This window comes from Trichechus manatus, unplaced genomic scaffold, assembly GCF_000243295.1.
Source record: "Trichechus manatus latirostris isolate Lorelei unplaced genomic scaffold, TriManLat1.0 scaffold00288, whole genome shotgun sequence".
NCBI classification, from domain to species: Eukaryota; Metazoa; Chordata; class Mammalia; order Sirenia; family Trichechidae; genus Trichechus; species Trichechus manatus.
Window position 1 is genome coordinate 321,780 of NW_004444224.1, and position 18,119 is coordinate 339,898.

General features: G+C 53.8%; 1 protein-coding gene across 2 annotated transcripts; it reads left to right on the top strand.

Annotated features, from left to right (window-relative positions):
- Positions 1-17,243, top strand: NECTIN4 (nectin cell adhesion molecule 4). Of its 2 annotated transcripts, XM_004390184.1 has the most exons (9): positions 1-76; positions 9,076-9,435; positions 11,147-11,437; positions 12,625-12,745; positions 13,740-13,888; positions 14,134-14,290; positions 14,935-15,010; positions 15,426-15,500; positions 15,824-16,048. In XM_004390184.1, exons 1-9 carry the CDS (start codon positions 1-3, stop codon positions 16,046-16,048), a joined length of 1,530 nt encoding a protein of 509 aa, XP_004390241.1. The 2 variants fall into 2 exon arrangements, with proteins under 2 accessions (XP_004390241.1, XP_004390242.1); XM_004390185.2 differs by lacking the exon at positions 15,426-15,500 and having other exon boundaries at positions 15,824-17,243.
- Positions 17,244-18,119: the final 876 nt, after the last annotated feature.

Below are 18,119 nucleotides of genomic sequence, written 5' to 3' on the forward strand. Positions count from 1 at the left end.
ATGCGCCTGTCCCTGGGAGCCGAGATGTGGGGGCCTGAGGCCTGGCTACTGCTGCTGCTCCTGACATCATTTACAGGTAGGACTTGCCTGAACCATCAGGACCTTTGCTTTTGAGCCCAACCCGACTTGCGCGCACACATGCACACACACACACACAAGTAGATCTGCATACACACACAGATGTGCACACACACACATTTTCCTTCCTTTGACTCTGGGCTGGGGAATCAATCTCTCTCTCCCACCCCAGCTGCCAGTATTGCCCCCAGAAGAGCCAATGTGGCTGTTTCCTTTCATGTCCCCTCCCCGCCCCCCAGGCCAGCCACTGCTTCTGGGGTCCCTACCTCTGCCAATGCCTTGCCTAGGCCTGACCTGCTTCTGGGGGAACAGATACACTGGCCCACCACAGGTAGGCAGGAAGGTGGAAGTGGGGAAGACCTCATTCACCCCAGGGCTTTCCGGAGGCTCCTTCCCCAGCCCCTGGGCTCCAGAGCTGCTGACTGGGCTGACTCAGGGCTGAGCTGGCTTTAGCAGTCATCACCACGTAGGAAGGTAGATGCCCAGAGAGTGGACAGGGCATTTCTATCCCCTTCTCCCCTCTCCTTGATGTTCTAGAACACCAGGACTGGGGCACCTGTTGGGGACTGTACAAGAGTGGGACTTCTCTCACTCTGGCCCCTCCCTTTCCCTGAGCATACTATTAGGGTGGTAATGTGGGGGTTAGTAAGGTGAATAGGGGTCTAGGGCAGGGTACTTTCTAGATAGTGTGTGGTCTTTTGTTCACCCCTGTCCCCTCCTGCATTTTCTCAACTAGACACCCTGTATTACCCCTTACCGCTACCTGTCTAATGTATATATAAGCAAACAAACAAACAAAACAAAACCCATTGCCATCAAGTCAATTCCGACCCATAGCAACCCGATAGGACAAGGTAGAATTGCCCCATAGGGTTTCCAAGGAACAGCTGGTGGATTCAAACTGTTGACTTTTTGGTTAGCAGCCGAGCTCTTAACCACCGCGTCACCAGGGCTCCAAATGTATATCTAGCAAATATAAATTGTAGGAACTTATTATCCTGAGAGTGGGGGAGAGTGTGTGTGTGTGTGTGTGTGTGTGTGTGTGTGTGTGTGTGGAGTGTGTGTGCTCAATGAGACCACACTGGGACTCCACGGGCTGTTTCCAGGGGTGTGAGTAACTGAGAAACATTTCCTTAGGAAGACAGGGCACTGTCTGGATAGGACAGTTGGATTCCCAGCCCCAGGATCAGTAGCAAGGAAACTTCAGTTGTCCAGCAGGGCCCAGCAGTGACCCCCTATTCCTCCCCAGCCAGCTGGAGCTCTCAGGAGGAGAACTTGGCCTAGGTGTGTGGGTTGGGTGGGGGTGGGGACTGTTCTCACCCTAATCATATAGTAGAGGGGCCATTGATCCAGCCTCTAACACAGGATACTGAAGTCCAAACACCTCCATCTCCCCCACCTCAATGTCTTAATTCCCATCTTCCAGACAACCCTTCTCACTTACTTAGGCCAAGAGGGTGGGGCCTGGCTGCTGGGTCAGGGATCCCAGCAATCACTTTCCTTTAGGATCTACCCACACCTAAAGAATGGAGCCATGGTGTCTCAGGACTTAGAAGCGATCAAAGAGATCACAGTTCCAACTCCTTCATTTTACAGTTGGGAAAATTGAGGGAAATAGATAGGAAAGTGACACCTGCAAGGTTACTCAGGGTGAGAAGCCTATTCAGGGTTAGTGTCTTGGTCTCCCGACCCCTGGTTCATTAAAGAATAGCACATTTGGGTGCACTCTGGGTGTGTCCAGGGTACTAATAAGACACAGCCTCTTACCGGCCTTTTCCACACACAGAACTATTCTTCCTAAGAGATGCTCAAGGAAAGAGAGAGGAGACCTCCTTCTAGTTCTGGAATTGCTCCTGACCTCATCCAAATCCCTGTGGGCAGGGAAGAAGCCTGGCTCCAGGACTGCCCCAGGAAGCGACCCCTGTGCTGCAGCACCAGGTGGCCTCATCTGCAGTGTCACCCCCATTCTGGCTCCTCTGCGTATAGGGATCTCCTCAGTGGCCCCCAGGAAGCTGGACTGTCTCATGCCTCTGAGAAAGCGTTAGACTGGGAAGTCAGGAATCCTGGGTTCTGGCTCCATTTCTGCTATGAATTTGCTAGGTAACCTTGGGCAACTAGGAAACTGGACTTCAGTAAACCAAGAGGTAGCACTAGATGATCTCTATGGGCTTTCTAGCTCTGAAATTCTATGGCTCTGTGATTGTCCGGCTCCTGGCTGAAGTGTGGTGCTGGGGTGCTGGTAGGGGCAGTTAGTCTGGTTGTGGAGGCAGAAAGGGGAAAGGGTCCTGGCACCATCTCTCAGTGGAGGCCAAGGGTAGCTTTCCCCTGGATACTACCTTCCTGGCTCTACTTCGAATCTCCCCCCAACCCCCAACTCCTGGGCCAGGAGCTCTAAGCCCGAGGGCCCTGCCCCACCCCTGACAGGGAGAGGAGCCCAGGCTTGGGAGGCACCTCAACACCACGGCTCTTTGTCTCTCCTTAATGGGATGAGTTTCCGGGTGAGGTCCACTCCCTTTACCCTCCCCCATCTCCTGCCCTGGGGCTGAGGGGCCCAAATCAAAGGGGATACCCCTTTAATAGGATCCTGGTCCCTGGCTCATCAGAGGACAAGGGGTCCTCTGAATTCTAAGGTCTACCTTCTGAAGGTTACAATCAGCTCTCTGAGATTTCCTAGAAAGGGAAGGGCCCCGTCCCTGTTTTTCTACTTCTGTTTACAGAGGGGGGCAAGCCGTTTCCTGTAGGACTTACCCAAACCCAGGGAAGCTAGAATGGGAGTCTAGCTTCCCTGCCCAAGGCAGGGAGGACTGGGAGAATCCCAGGGAAGCCCTGTGGCCCCGGTGACCTTGGTCCCACCTTAGGACTTCAGGGGGCTGGGGCAAAGGGACCTCAACCACAGAGACAGTGGCAAGGGGCTCACAGCAGAATCCATGTCCTGTCTTCTAGACCACAACCTTGGGATCCAGGTCTTCTAGGCACAGTGAATGGGGGTCAGACATCTGGGGAGCAAGCTCACTGAGGAGAGAAAGCCCAGGCTCTTCACTGACGCTGTCTAGGCAGAGAGAAGGGGTGGAGTGAGATGGGGCGCTGAGTCAGGAGAGAATGGAATAAAGGAGTCTAAGGTGTGGATCTGGGAACAGAATCTAAAATAAGAAGGTGAAGTTCAGAACTCGAGGGTCACCCACCAAGCCTCCTGCAGGGAGGCTGTGGAGGGGGCAGTAGGGGTCACTCTTACTGGCACAGGAAGACTCTGGCCTCAGGAGCTCTTCCCATAGTCCTCTGAGGCCTGTCCCCAAACCTTCCTGAGAGCTGGGGTTGAGGCTGCGATTTGGGGTGGGCACTGAGCTGGCCACAGTAGGGGGAGGGGGTTTCTGGCAGGATCGGGGTGGGGGGCGCTAGTATCTCAGGAGGTTGGGAGAAGTCAAATTCTGGTTCTCCCACCCACGGTGTGCTGCTGTGGTGACTCAGCCAGGCTCAGACTCTGGCTCCGGGGGGGTTTAGGGGACTTATCTGTGCTGGGAGCTGTGTCTGGGCCAGAGCTGCGGCTGCCTCAAGGCCTGTCCTCCCCCATTGTTCTCCTCTCCCTTTTTGACTGGTGCGGCCCCCCTCCCCAAGCACTAATCTGCGGGTGGGCGCTTTGCCCGGGTTGGGAAGCTCTCACTAAGCTGGGGGGCTTAGAACAATGGGGGGTAAGGGAGGTGGATGAAGGCAGAGGGAGAAAACTCCTGGTTTTCAAGGTGCCTTAGCACCTCAAGGCCAAGGTTATGGGGGGAAGGGCAGAAGGAAAAGCACTTGCTGGGCTGTTTCTGTACCTGTCCTGGATGGGGACTTCAGTGTTCCCTTCCAGGTCGTCTTTTATCTCAAACTCTCAGCACACGCTGGCTCTCTCTGGTGGAGGCTGTTGCTACCTGAGTGAGGGGATGGAAGAGTTAACAAAGGGGAACGAGACCCTAGACGGCTTGGGCCCCAGGCAGAATCCCCCCTCCCCACCAAACCCACACCAGACAACCCTTACCCCAGGCCTGGAGCTAGAGCTGGTTTTTCTGGTGGTGGCACAGTGGAGGCCCTGACAGATTCCCAGGGAGAAGGCTTCTTGGGGGGCCACAGTGCTGGGGGGCCCAGGGGAGTGGCTGGTGGGGGAGACAAGGGTGGGAAGACTTCTCGAAGGAACCTGATGAGCAAGGCAGAGAGAGCTTTTGTTTTGTTCTGCTGGGGAAACCTCGATGGCAATTTCCCATCATCTGGAGGGACAGTGACCTCATCTCTGGGTACCTCCACCTTGAGCCTGAGAGGAATCTGCCCTTAAGTCTTGAGGTGAGGTGGGGAGGGGTGCCAGGCAGCCCTCCAGGCAGGTTGCAAAGGCACAGAGCCACACACCACTGACCAAGGGCAGCCGAGACACACAGACATGCGGAAGCCAAGAGAAACCAACATCAAAATATTTACTATGTGTGCAGAGTTCCGTGAGACAGGAATACCCGTCATGCACGCAGACAGTGTGAGCTGCGCATGGGTTGGTGTGTGCACACACATTCGCGTATACACCATTACGCAGCTCTTCTCTCTGGATGTGGGCGAGTACATGTACTCTCCTAAAGATAAGTCATGTGCTCCCATATGTGCAAAACACCGCAAAGTTCATGAAAGGAGACAGCCTCACATGCGTGTGAATCACCATTTAGACTGGCCAGCCCTAACCCCAAACATGTCCCTGCATTCAGACACAAAAGGCTCATACTTATTCCCTTCCTCCTTCTCACAGACCCCCCGCTAGGACCCCTACCGTGTATCCCCACGCGCACTAGCAGGGAGATGCTGACAGGGAAAGAATCCTTATGAAGAAAGCCCCCTTCCTAAAAGATGCTGTTCTGTGGCTGGGTATCTGCAGCTGCCAGCCTCAGTTTCCCCTCCTGAAATCAGAGTGCAGGCCTCACACAGGAAGGAAAGTTTGGATCTGGACACAGGGTGGGGAGCAGTCCAATAGAGGGCCTGTCTGGGAGCGGGTGGGGTACACAGAGGGCAGGGCCCCAAAGAGGCCCGTGGGGGCCTGGCTGGGGGTGGGGAGGCCGAGGGCTGGGATCCCGTCTGGCCAGTTGAACCTGTTCTCTCCCTTGCGCAAGGTGGCGGCGGCTGTGGCTAGGTCTGCTGCCTTGTGGCAGCTTCTGAGTCACCAAGGCTCCTGACCAGTGTCCTGGTGCTCCCAGGAGGAGGGCAAGGAGGGTCCAGAGGAGGAGCACCCAGTTAGCCAGAGTCCACCAGCCTCAGCAAACAACTTGCAGCAGAAGGGTCCGTGGGCCCAGCCTGACCTGGCCACCACACACCCACTGGGTGACCTCACCAGCAGGCAGTGTGTCTCCTTCGGGCTGGTGACATCATCATCCTGACTCCGGGACGGGCACTGGGTGGGGGAGAAGGAGGAGGCAGCCCTGGCCTGGGCGTGCAGGCTCTCGGGTCAGTTTAGCCGGGACAGGGATTCTAGGGCCTGCCTTCTCTCCTCTTGCAGTGAGTGTGTGTGTGTGTGTGTGTGTGTGTGTGTGTGTGTGTGTGTGTGTCAACTGGAGGACAGTGCTGCGCCAGCCTGAGGTCCTAAATAAATAGCGCATTTAGGACAATGGAAGGGCTGTGGGAGAGATCCAGAAGGGACTTTCCTGTTTTACTGGGTTCCTCATCCTGTAAAACTTGGGCTTGTTCCTTGGGGATGGGGATCTTGGACTCACAGATAGGAACAAGGAGGATGGGGACCCAGTCATGCACTGGGTACCCAGTGCCTGCTGTGCCCTCAGAAGGTAATTTCTGGGGAAATGTGGGTGATGAGCGGTGGGGAAGGGGCAGGCGGTTGGCAAGTGTAGGGATGGGAGTGGGAGATACGCTCTCGGACACTGTCCCAGGAATAGTCTTTAGAAGGATTTGAGTGTCCCAGTGGCGCAGGGCTTGGGATCCCTGTGACCACCACAGGCACTAGTGCCATAAGCAGAGGATAAGCTGGGAAGCCCCCCTCCCCCCACCCCTGCCCTTCCTTTGCAGCGCTGCCCCCTGCAGTGCTGGGTGGAGGTGCCTGGGAGGAGTGGGGTGGTTAGCTGGACTCCCAGGCTGGGCTGGGTGGGACCAGCATCAGTTTAGGCAGGTCAGGGCCCTGGCATCCGGCCCTGCAGGTCTGTCCTGTCCCAGCACGGCCCTCCCAGCTGCCAGCAGCATCCTCCCTCACTCCACCCCTGCCAGTAGGGCCACAGGACCCCCTTTCTGCTCATGCTCTGCCTCACTAGAACCCTCTGGTCTACCTGAGCGGGGCTGTACTTTCTCCCTTCAGGCCTGCTGCTCTCCATGCCCTGTTCTTTCTTTCTCTGTCCAGTCCAGGTGTGCTCCCTTTGGCAGTGAACCCAGCTAGCCAGCCTAGCCTGCCTCCACCGAAAGGTTGCCATGCAACCCCCTCCCTGCCCAGCTCAACCAAGGACAGCTCACTCTTCCTCATTCCTCCTCGTTTCCTTCTTCCACCTGTCTTGTACCTCATTCATTCACCTAGTCATTCATTAAATCAGCCAATAAACATTGAGTACCAATTATGTGCCAGAAATGCAGTGATGTGAGAGCCAGTTTCTACTCCTAAGGAGCTCAGTCTGGTGGAGGAGGAAGACAAGAAAAATATATCAGTTACAGTCCACGGGATAGAGTACTAGGCTAGGGTAGAGTACGGAGGAAGGGCCCCTAATGCTGCCTGAGGTGGAGGAGCAGGCAAGACTTCCAGGAGGAAGTGATGCCTAAGCAGAGGCTTACAGGGTGAGTAGGAGCTCTCCAGACAACAATGAGTTGGAGCTACCAGACAGAGGGAGGAGGGCATTCCAGGCACTGGTAGAGTGTGACAAAGGTGAGGAACAGCAGGGCATGTGAGGTGCTGGGCAGGGGCAGGGAATACAAACTGTTGGGAGCTGCTGGTATAAATTTCAAGACAAGGAGCTCTTGCCACCCTAGAAAGTCCTTCCACTCTGCCCTCAGCCCCCAAACCTATATTTCACATGTTTTATTCCATGGCTCCAAATTTGCTTCATCCTAACCATGAGTCTCCCCAGGCCCTGCCTCCCTCAAAAGTAACTCATCCTAGAAACCTAGGTGTTGTCCTTGAGCCTTTCCTCCCCCTTGTCAAATTTTCTCCAGGAACTGTCCCCTCCTCTGCCCCCGAGCAGCACTACCTCAGGGCTACAGCCACAGCCTCCTGATCTTCAGTCTCCTTATTTTCTAGTCAAACTACACATCACCACCTCCTCATGCCACTCCTTGGCTAAGGAATCTTCAGCGACTCCCCATTTCCTCTTTAAACCAGGAAACCAAACCAGTCGCTGTTGATTCCAACTCATGTTGACCCCCATGTGTATCAGAGTAGACCTGTGCTCCACAGGGTTTTCATGGGCTTATTTTTTGGACGTAGATCACCAAGCCTTTCTTCCCAGATGTCTTTGTGTGGACTCCAGGTGCCAACCTTTGGTTAGCAGCTGAGCTCGTTACCATTTGCGCCACCCAGGGACTCCATTTCCTCTTTACAGAATCTGAATTCCTTTGCCTGGTATGGCAGGTCTTCAGTGATTTGCCCCCACCCCACCTCAACCATATTTTCCACCACTGCTCGACACACACATCCTGCCTTAAGTCCTCTCCTCGCTGCTTCCTGAACCAGCCAGCCTCTCCACCCCCTCGGTGTTTGCTTACCTTGGTTCCTCACCTGGAATGCCTTTCCAGGTCTCTCTCCCCTAATCGTACCCAATTCCTGCCCGAGGCCTTCCCAGATGTCTTGGGCCCAAAGAGACTGCCCCATCCCACAAATGACCTGCAACACACCACTGAGCACTGAATCAGAAACCGTCACCACACGTTCGCACATCTGTCTCCATGTGTTTCCTGCCCCTTGAACAGACCTCAGGTTCCACGTGGGCAGGAACAGTTCCTTATTTGGAGATGAGGTCTATATATGGGTGTCCTTGAGTCTAAAGTCCCTGAGCACTGCATACTACTGCTCCTTGTACCCAGGCTGTGTGCAAAATGCTCACCCTGTGCCTCTGCTCCTCATCCTTGGTCCCTGATTCTGGCTCACCTGTCACTATGTGTCTGCCTTGACCTCATCTCTCTGGGTCTCCGACCTGGGACCTTTCTGTCTTCAGTGACTTGCTCATTTCTGCCTCAAAGCCTCAATTCCGGCCATTCCTCCCACAAGGTACCTCCTTCTCTCTAGAAATCTAGGTCTCTCATCTTCAAATCACGCAAAGACTCTTCGAAAGGGCCTACTGGGACCCTCCCCACCCTACGGCCCCATCCCAGACACCAACTGTTCTTGACCTTTGCTATGGCTCCTGGCCAAACTTACTGAAAGCATTCACTTTGACCCTCATTCATAGGTGGAGGAGCCCTGGTGGCGCAGTGGTTAAGAGCTTAGCTGCTAAACAAAAGGTCAGCAGTTCAAATCCACCAGCTGCTCCTTGGAAGCTCTATGGGGCCGTACTCCTCCGTCCTGTCAGATTGCTATGAGTAGGAATTGACTTGACGGCAATGAGTTTGGTTTTTTGGTTTTGGTAGGTTGAGCCTTCTGTGAAAGTGTCGATCTGGGGCTTCCCTGTTTCTACGCATATACATTCCATTTCCCTGAGAGTACTGCGAGCTCCTGAGAGCAAAGGCTGGGTCTCGGTGTCCTGTTATAGTCTCCCCCCTTACAACTGCTCAGCATACAATCCTGGGCTGGGAGAGGGATGTGGCTCTTCCATAAATCATCAGCGTGGCCTTAAGCAAGTCACTTCTTCTCTCTGGGCCTCAGTTTCCTCATCTGTTAAATGGCCATGATAACACCTACGCCTTGGGAATGTTCTGTGGCTCTGATGAGGTAATAAACTAAAAGCGCTTTGCAAGCATAAAATGTTCCAGGAGCTCCGGCTGCCTTTGCTGTCATTATCATTATGAATAAGTGTTTCCCCGGCTCTGGCAGCGCCCCTAATCCTGGCTGCCCTTGTCTGCCCCCTGCAGGCTGGTGCTCGGCAGGTGAGCTGGAGTCGTCGGATCTGGTGACTGTGGTGTTGGGCCAGGATGCAAAGCTGCCCTGCCTCTACCGCGGAAATCCTGACGAGCAGGTGGAGCAGGTGGCTTGGGTTCGGGTGGACGTGGCGAAAGACGCCGGTCAGCTGGCGATACTGAACTCCAAATACGGGCTGCACGTGAGCTCGCCCTACGAGGGCCGCGTTGAACAGCCACCGCCCCCACGGGACCCCCTGGACGGCGCCGTGCTCCTGCGCAACGCTGTTCAGGCCGATGAGGGCGAGTATGAGTGCCGCGTCAGCACCTTCCCCGCCGGCAGCTTCCAGGCGCGGCTGCGGCTCCGTGTGCTGGGTAAGTGCAGTCGGCTGGGTGAGGTCGGGGCGCCGCGCGGGGCGGGGGGCGGGGGGCGGGGTCCGGTGTGTGTGCAGAGGCACCCGGCTTGGAGTCTTGGTAAGGAGAAACTAGAGACGGGGGGAGCAGATATGGGAACTGCAGAGATGGACCGGGGAGGGCAGAACAGGAATAACAAGTGGGGTCCTGTAAGAACGAGGGGGCCACAGGGTTTGAAGGAAGTGAACTCATCCCGCTCATCCTTCCATCCAATTCAGAAATTCTCTCCAAGTGACTCCAACGGGTTGAGATAGTTTGGTCAGCCTTGGAACTGCCAGGGCCCCCTGTGGGAAGAGTCCATTGATGAGGAAGTTCTTCTTTCCATGGAACTGATATCTCCCTCCCTTACTTTCGCCTCTGAAGCAATATAGCACAGGCTTATTCGCTCTCCTGCACAACAGCCTTTCAAAGAGATGAGGACCTTTGCCATGTCCCACCCAAATCTACTCTTCTCCAAGCTCAACTTACTGGTTCCTGCATCTGTTCCACCAAAGACACTGATTCAAAGGCTCCTTTGCCATCTGGACTCCATTCTTTTAAAATGTGGAGCCCAGATGTGGACACACAGGTCTAGCTTTGGTGTGGCCTATGCGTGGACCAGTGGGGCTAACACTTTCCCTGATCTGACTGTGAGTGAATGTGGTCTGAGATCACAATAGGTTTTTTTTTGTATTGTGGTAAAATATATATAACAAAACATTTGCCATTTCAACCATTTTTAGGTATACAATTCAGTGCACAATAGCCTTTTAAACCACCACTGTCACTGTGGGCATTCAGGGTCAGCTGATGCCCTTGACCTATGGTCAGGTTAAGTCTTTCCCATTCTGTGCTTGTGCTGTTGATGTTGTGAAGATAAAAATATGAGCCTTTGTATTTTACCTTTATTTACACAGAAGTTAGTAACACCAGCCTTGGAGCAGAAAAGTCTGAGCACGGAGCTCGGTTTGTCACCTAATAGCTGATGACATAAGACAAGTCATTTACCCTCCTTGAGCTTCAATTTCTTCACCTGTAAAATAGAGATAATAATACCTACTTCACTGGTTTGTTGACAAGATTAAATGAAATAATGTTTGTAAAGAGTTTAGCATAATGCTTGGCACATTACCCATTGCATCTGATCAATTCCGACTCATAGTGACTCTATAACATAGAGTAGAAACCATGGGGTTTCCAAGGAGTGGCTGGTGGATTCAAACTGCTGACCTTTTGGTTAGCAGTCATAGCACTTAAGCACTATGCCACCAGGGCTCCACGCTTGGCACAAAGTAAGTGCTTAAAGAATGAAGTAATTTAAAAAACTAACCAAATAGCATCTACATCATAATAATAATAGCTGCCACTTAGAAAGCACTTGCTTGGCACATAGTAAGTGCTTAATAAGTGGCAGCTACTATTATAGAGATGTTTTTGGTTAGTTTTTTTAAAATTACTTCATTGTTTTTATTTAAAAAATGACCCATGCTCACTGTAAAAAATTCAGACGCTGAAGAACGGTACAAAGACAAGAGTTAAGAGTCACCTGAAATGCTACCATTCATCTTTGGTGGTGAAGTAAGAGATGGTAAAGGGGCCTGAAACTTGGCACCTGTGCAAGACTGAGATAGGAGGAGGCTGAGCCTCCTGATGGGTTGTGCGGACCCCTAACCTGGCTTCCCTCTGCCTGCAGTGCCTCCCCTGCCCTCGCTGAATCCTGGTCCAGCACTAGAAGAGGGCCAGGGCTTGACCCTGGCAGCCTCCTGCACAGCCGAGGGCAGCCCAGCCCCTAGTGTGACCTGGGACACAGAGGTCAAGGGCACGGCCACTAGCCGCTCCTTCAAGCACTCCCGCTCTGCCGCTATCACTTCGGAGTTCCACTTGGTGCCCAGCCGCAGCATGAATGGGCAACCACTTACCTGCGTGGTGTCCCACCCTGGCCTGCTCCAGGACCAAAGGATCACCCACATTCTCAAAGTGGCCTGTGAGTACTGGGATGCTTGGGTAGGGACTCCCATGGGCTCTGAGAGGGTTGGTGAGACACCATGAGCTGCACCAGGCTGGTCACCCTAGATCCTAGAGACTACCTCGTGTGGCCGAGAGAGCACTAGTCCAAAGATAGAAGACCTGGAGTCCAATGCCAGATGACCTTGGCAAATCGCTTAGACCTTTCTGAGCTTCAGTGTCCTCATCTTTACAAAGGTGATGGTTCTGCTTCCCTGGGCTGTTGGGAAAATCGAATATAAAAATGGAATTGAAAGCACGTTGCAAAATACACAGTTTAAGATTTGTTGTTTTTGTTGTTGTGTGCTGTTGAGTGGATTGAGGAGAACTGGCCTATAGGGTTTCCAAGGCTGTAATCTTTACAGGAGCAGATCACCAGGTCTTTTCTCCCAGAAAGCCACCGGTGGGTTCAAACCTCCGACCTTTCAGTTAGCAGCCAAGCCCTTAACCATTGTCCACTAAGGTGCTTTAGTTCAAGGTTCGGAGGCAGATAGATTTGGGACAGCCCTAGCTCTACTATTTACCAGCTGTTGCTTAATCTTGGCTTCAGTTTCTTCATCAGCAAAAAGAGTATAATTACACCAACTTTACAGGGTTTTGATGAGAATTAGAAACCCTGAGTGCAGAGTACCTTGCACGGTGCTTAGCCCGTAGAATGTACTCAGTAAATGGTAGATAGTTTTCCCAGCATTAGACTTTGAGCTCCTGAGAGGATAGGACTGTTTTCAATTCATATTGACCCAGCACTTGGCACAAAGTAGGCCCTCAACAAATGTTTGTTAAACAAATGAATGAACGAAGGTGATTGTTAAACCTCCAAAGAATCAGGGAGCATTCATTGAGCACCTGTTCTGTGACTAGCAATATACTTGGCACCATGGGGGATTCGGAAAAAGGGCGACACAATTGCTACCCTAAGGGACTTAGAGATTGATTGCACAGGTAAACCACTGTGGACTCTCTGAGCTTAGAGAGGGGAGGGAGGTGTGTGGCCGGGAGCTGTCAGCGAGGTGGGGCCAGGCTAGACTTTGGCAGCTGATACGTAGGATGGAGAAGGGCAGGGGGAGACTATTCCAGGCAGGGTGGAGCATAGGGCGGGTACTCTTTGAGGAACAGCATGATCAAAGGCATCACTCCCATTCTTTCTCCTCCCACCTCCCATTCCAGTTCTCACTGAGGCCTCTGTGAGGGGCCTTGAAGACCAAAAGCAGTGGCATGTTGGCAGAGAAGGAGCTATGCTCAAGTGCATGAGTGAAGGGCAGCCCCCTCCCTCATACAACTGGACTCGGTGAGGACCCAGACCTGGGGAAGCGGCTAGCTTTAGGCCAGGTCCCTTCCCACTTAGGACCAGTGTACACTCATTATGGGACTGGGACAATATATTCTGAACCCAGATAAATTGGGTCACGTGTTCAGGTCAATACAAGAATATGGACGAGGTCACCAGATCTTACTATTGGCTTGCCTCAGAAAATTTAGGATACAGGGTCATTGGCTGGGAATAAGCTAAAGAAATCAGAGCGCTGGCATCCTTGGCTTTTTTTTTTCTAACTTTTAAATTGTGAAGTATGACACAGGATTTAAATATTAATGTTTTATATATTTATATAAGTACACAAAGTACATAAAGCAAAAATGTGTAGCTGACTGTAATTGTTGTAAAACCAACACTTATATAATCACTACAACACGGCCGGATCTTCAGAAGCACCCCTGCTGCCCCTGAGCAGTTCCCGCGAGGAGTCCTTGGCATTTTTCCAGGGTCTGAGTGTCCAGAGAATCAGGGAAGGGTCAGGTGCACAGGCGTGTTCTCACATGTGAGACTATAAGCTGTGCGTGTGGCCTTGGGCCTGGGGCTATGTTCATGTGCCCTGCCATACAACCTCACGGGTGTTGGAGCATTGCAGTCACATTTTCCACATACATCTGAGCCCAGATAGGAGTGGAGGGCCCTGTCGTGTGGATGTTATAACATGTATGCGCCCCGCTGCAGCCCTGTCCTGGTACCCACTGCTGAATGACATGATGCCTGAGGGCGCATGTGGGATGGCACGCGTGTGGATCTTCCCCGAGTGTGTGCGGGGGGTGCCTGGGTCAGGCTGGGCGGCAGGGAGAAGGGGCCTCTGCCTAGACCTGCCTAGGGAAGGGAGGGGCACCGTGGGAACAGCCGGCGGCTCTGAATAACGTCATGGGGGAGAGAAGTGGAGAGCTGCCCAGGCACGTTGGGTGGTGGTAGCCTCAGCCCGCACCAGCCGGCACCCATCAGCTTCCCTGTCCTCCAGGCTGGATGGGCCCATGCCCAGTGGGGTCCGAGTGGAAGGGGCCACCCTGAGCTTTCCCCGGCTGACCACTGAGCACAGTGGCACCTACGTTTGCCGTGTCAGCAATGAGCTTTCCTCGAGGGATTCTCAGGTCGATGTGGATGTTCTTGGTAAGCACTGGGAGTAGAGCTGAGGGTCCTGGGCATGGGGCCTGGTGTGGGCAACAGGAAGCAGGACAGAGGGAGTGAGCTGGGGAAGTATTTAAGTGCAGGGGGCCGGACTGTATGTATTTTGCAGGGATCAGGCGAGGGGGTGGTTTGGGATGTTTTGGGAGGACAATGTGTGTGGGGCTGTGGGACCTAGGGCGGGTGGGCAATCTGGGCATTCACGTCAGACAGTGGCTTGTCTCCAGCAGACCTTCGGGATGCCAGTGTGAGGGAGGTGGACCTGGTATCTGCCTCGGTGGTGGCAGTGGGGGTGATCGCCGCACTCCTGTTCTGCCTTCTGGTGGTGGTGGTGGTGCTCATGTCCCGATACCATCGGCGCAAGGCCCGGCAGATGACCCAGAAATAGTGAGTACTGGCCACTCCTGGGCGGGTGGAGGAAGCTGGGAACCAAGAGGAGGCAAACAAGAGGTGGGCCAGGACCCAGGAGAGAGAGGAGATGACCTGATGTCTGGGAAGCTTATGGACCAGAGAGGTGGGCAGGGTCTTTCCAGAGGTGATAAGGAGCTTGGGCGTGGACCACAGCGGGCTAAGGGAACCCTCTACCTGAGGATCAGATGGATGTACCCGAATTCACCAAGTTCATACACTTGTGGGCACACACGGGTGCACACATGCTGTTCAGGCCCCTCACCCATGCATACACAAAACCAAAAACCAAACCCATTGCCGTCAAGTAGATTCCAACTCATAGCTGACCCTATAGGACAGAGTAGAACTGCCCCAGAGGGTTTCCAAGGAGCAGCTGGTGGATTCAAACTGCTGACCTTTTGGTTAGCAGCCAAGCTCTTAACCACTACGCAGCCAGGGCTCCAATACGTCTACAGACTCTCAGCCAATACTCCCAGCCACACTGCCACCTACAGGCACACACTCGCACTTGCAGAGATCGCAGAGCTTCCGGCCCTGTCTTACGGAGGGTGGGCCAGCCTGGGCTTACCTCAGGAGGCTACCACTACCCTCAGCTCCTGACAAGACGGTGTCTTTCCCAGTGAGGAAGAGCTGACCCTAACCAGGGAGAACTCTGTCCGAAGGTTGCATTCTCATAACGCGGACCCCAGGAGCCAGGTGGGTGCCAAGGGTGGGTGCATGAATGGGTGTTCCCCCACTGGGGTTTGCTTGTGCCTGGGCCCCTCTGCAGGCAGGAGCACCGGGTCTGGCCTCCTCCAGGTCTGACTGCTGACTCATAGCTGCGGCTGGGCGGGGGGTCGACTTGGGGGTGCAGCTGCTTTGGGTCTGCTGGGGCTCCTCTGGAAGGCCCCCTTCAGCACTGGCCTAGGGGCTGCTCTGGGAAGCCACTATCACTGGTTCCAGGGTGGGATTGGAGGAGGCGAATGAGGGTGTTTGTGTCCAGGAAAGAGTGGACCTGTCGGGTTGGGGGACAGGTGATCAGGGAGGAGGCTGGTGGAGGACAGAGGTGAAGAGGCTGAGGGGAGGAGGCTGAGCTCTGTTCTAACCCCTCCCCCATGTCCGGGCCCTGCAGCCGGAGGAGAGTGTAGGGCTGAGAGCCGAGGGCCACCCTGATAGTCTCAAGGACAACAGTAGCTGCTCTGTGATGGTGAGGCCCCCGGCCCCACCGGTGTCCCCACCACTCTCATCAGGCCCCTCTCCTGGTCCCAGATGTGGTGTGTCAGCAGCCCCCTCACCAGTCCCGCTCCCCTCTGCTCTGGCTTTCACTGCCTAGCCCACATCTCTGCTATGCTCTGTGCTCCTGTCTCCCCTCCCCCTGCCTACCATGGGTTCCTGGCCCCTGACCTCTGAGACAACCTAAACCCCTGCTGGGGCCTGACCTCTGGCCCCGCCCTGCCCCACCTGTGCCCAGCTTTGTGTCTGGCTGCCCTTGTCTTGGCTCCTGACTTGCTCTCTGCCCTTGTTTTCCAGAGTGAAGAGCCAGAGGGCCGTAGTTACTCCACGCTGACCACGGTGAGGGAGATTGAAACACAGACGGAACTGCTGTCTCCAGGCTCTGGGCGGGCAGAGGACGAAGAAGATCAGGATGAAGGCATCAAACAGGCCATGAACCATTTTGTTCAGGAGAATGGGACCCTTCGGGCCAAGCCCACGGGCAACGGCATCTACATCAATGGACGGGGGCACCTGGTCTGACCCAGGCCTGCCTCCCTCCCCTAGGCCTGCTCTTCTGCTGACATGGGGGATTTCAGCTCATCTTAGGGGGCTCTTAAATGCTTCTATTTCTTGAGGAAGATGCTCCCACCCCAATGACTGCTCAACCTTTTCCTCCAACCCTTTGTCCCAGGTTGGGGGGGCTCCACTGGCTGAGTCCCTCCCACGAGTGTGCAGGTCACTGCGTGTGCATTTGTGCTTGTGTGAGTGTTGCTGGCTGTGAGTGTCCAGAAGGGTGACTGTGTCCTGAGTGTGTGCACGTCATGGTGTGGCCCTGCTTGCTACCAGGTCAGAGTCCGAGTGAACCGTGGTGTGTGCGTGTGCCCCAGGATCGGGGTGACTGTGTGGGGAACGATGTTGGGGGTTTGTGTGTCGTGTGGCTGTGTGTGACCTCCGCCTGTGAATGCAGGTATTTTCCTCACACCCTAGAGCAGTATTAGTGATGCAGAGGTTGGAGGTGAGAGATTGAGACTGGGGGCCAGATCCAGATGTGCAGGCATAGCTGGGCTGGAATCTAGCCTCCTGGGTGGGGGGAGCCAGGCCACCCCGACCTGGGAGCGGTCAGGGAAAGTGTGAAGCAGCCAGCTGGCCTTGGGTTCTACCAGAAGCTCCAACTGTTAACAGTCGAAGCCCTCTGCCCTCTGGTGGCCTCTGGGCCAGCTGTGTGTACAGATTTTCTGTAAATATACCCGCACATGGGGAGCTTCTTCAAGGAATACTGTTACAGATCCTTTAATAACGGAAAAAAACATTTGGGAAAAAAGCTTTTGGTTCATCTGGACATTTGTTGCTGGAATTGTTAACAATTGTTTACAACTCTGTGCTGGAATTCAACAAAACTAGACCTCGCTCGGACTCCATCCTGAGGGGTCAATTCTTGCGGCTCTGAAAGGTGCTCCTTCTGAGGTACGTTCATCTAGGCAGCGCCTTGGAGGCAGCCTGAGGAGGGGCTGCTGTGTGAATTAGGAGGGCGAGCCTCCACGGTTACTGGCTAAGGGAGGACAGGGCAGGGTCCTTGGCCCTAGTAGCCCTTCAACTCTTTCCCTTGCCTTGTCTTTATTTTAGCTATAGCCACAGTTGTTTGTGGTCCTCTGAGGAGTTGCTGGGGCTTGGTGACAGGGCTCCTGGTTCAGCTGTGGTGTAGGGAAGAGAGGGTATTGATTACAGACCAAGGGATGGGGGGAATCCAGGTGAGGTGAAGTCAATGCTTGGGTACAAATGCCTCCTTTTCCCCCAGGGGTTCCTGGGTTTCTATCTCAGGTCCCTTTGGGAAGATTCCCTAGGTGGGAGCTGGGGTTGGATGATATCTATTTTTGCCTGGTTCACCCAAACACACTCAGCCAGAATACCTGGCTTTCATGCCCAAGCCTGCTTGGCCTGGAATCTGCTGGGTTTCTGGACCGAAGGAGAGACTCTCATCCCCCGCTCTCCAGGCAGCCCAAGACTTCAAATATCTCATTTCTATGTGTATATTTTGTGTAAATATGTTCATATTTGTACATAAAGTGATATTCTGTTTTTAAATAAACAGATAAAACATGTTACGCCTGATTGCTGTCTTGCCCCTTGGCCTGTGTTAGCCTGAATCTCTGTGCTCCCCGTCTCAGGAACGTCCTCCCTGTGGTCCCAAGTAGAGGAGGAGTTAGGACGCGCGTAGCTGGGAGGGGAAGGGGAAAGAACTGGCCTCCACAAGACCTTCGGGCATCTTTGCGAGTCCCCGGTAGGCCAGTGGAGCTAAGAGTTCTTTCCGATGTCTTAATTTGCAAAGTGTTTTAAATCCTTTCTTGTCCTGGAGTCTCATAACCACAGCCCTGTAAGGTAGACAGCAGTGTACCCATTTTACAGGTAAAGAAACTGAAACTCAAGTTAAATATGTCACAGAGTGTTAGAGCTGGGAGGATTGAAAGATCATCTAATCCATTCTTCATTTTCATAGATGCAGAAACTGAGGCTCAGCGAGGTAATGTGACTTGACTGAGGTTATAGGCCCGTCAGAGGCAGAGCCTGGGCATCCTCCCTCCTGGGTGTGCTGTGCACAGCCCTGTGCCACCTT

Coding starts and splice junctions, on each gene's coding strand:
- NECTIN4 (XM_004390184.1), top strand. CDS start 1: ATGCGCCTGTCCCTGGGAGCCGAGATGTGGGGGCCTGAGGCCTGGCTA. Junction 13,889..14,133: donor GGTCGATGTGGATGTTCTTG/GTAAGCACTGGG, acceptor TGTCTCCAGCAG/ACCTTCGGGATGCCAGTGTG. Junction 15,501..15,823: donor ACAGTAGCTGCTCTGTGATG/GTGAGGCCCCCG, acceptor CTTGTTTTCCAG/AGTGAAGAGCCAGAGGGCCG.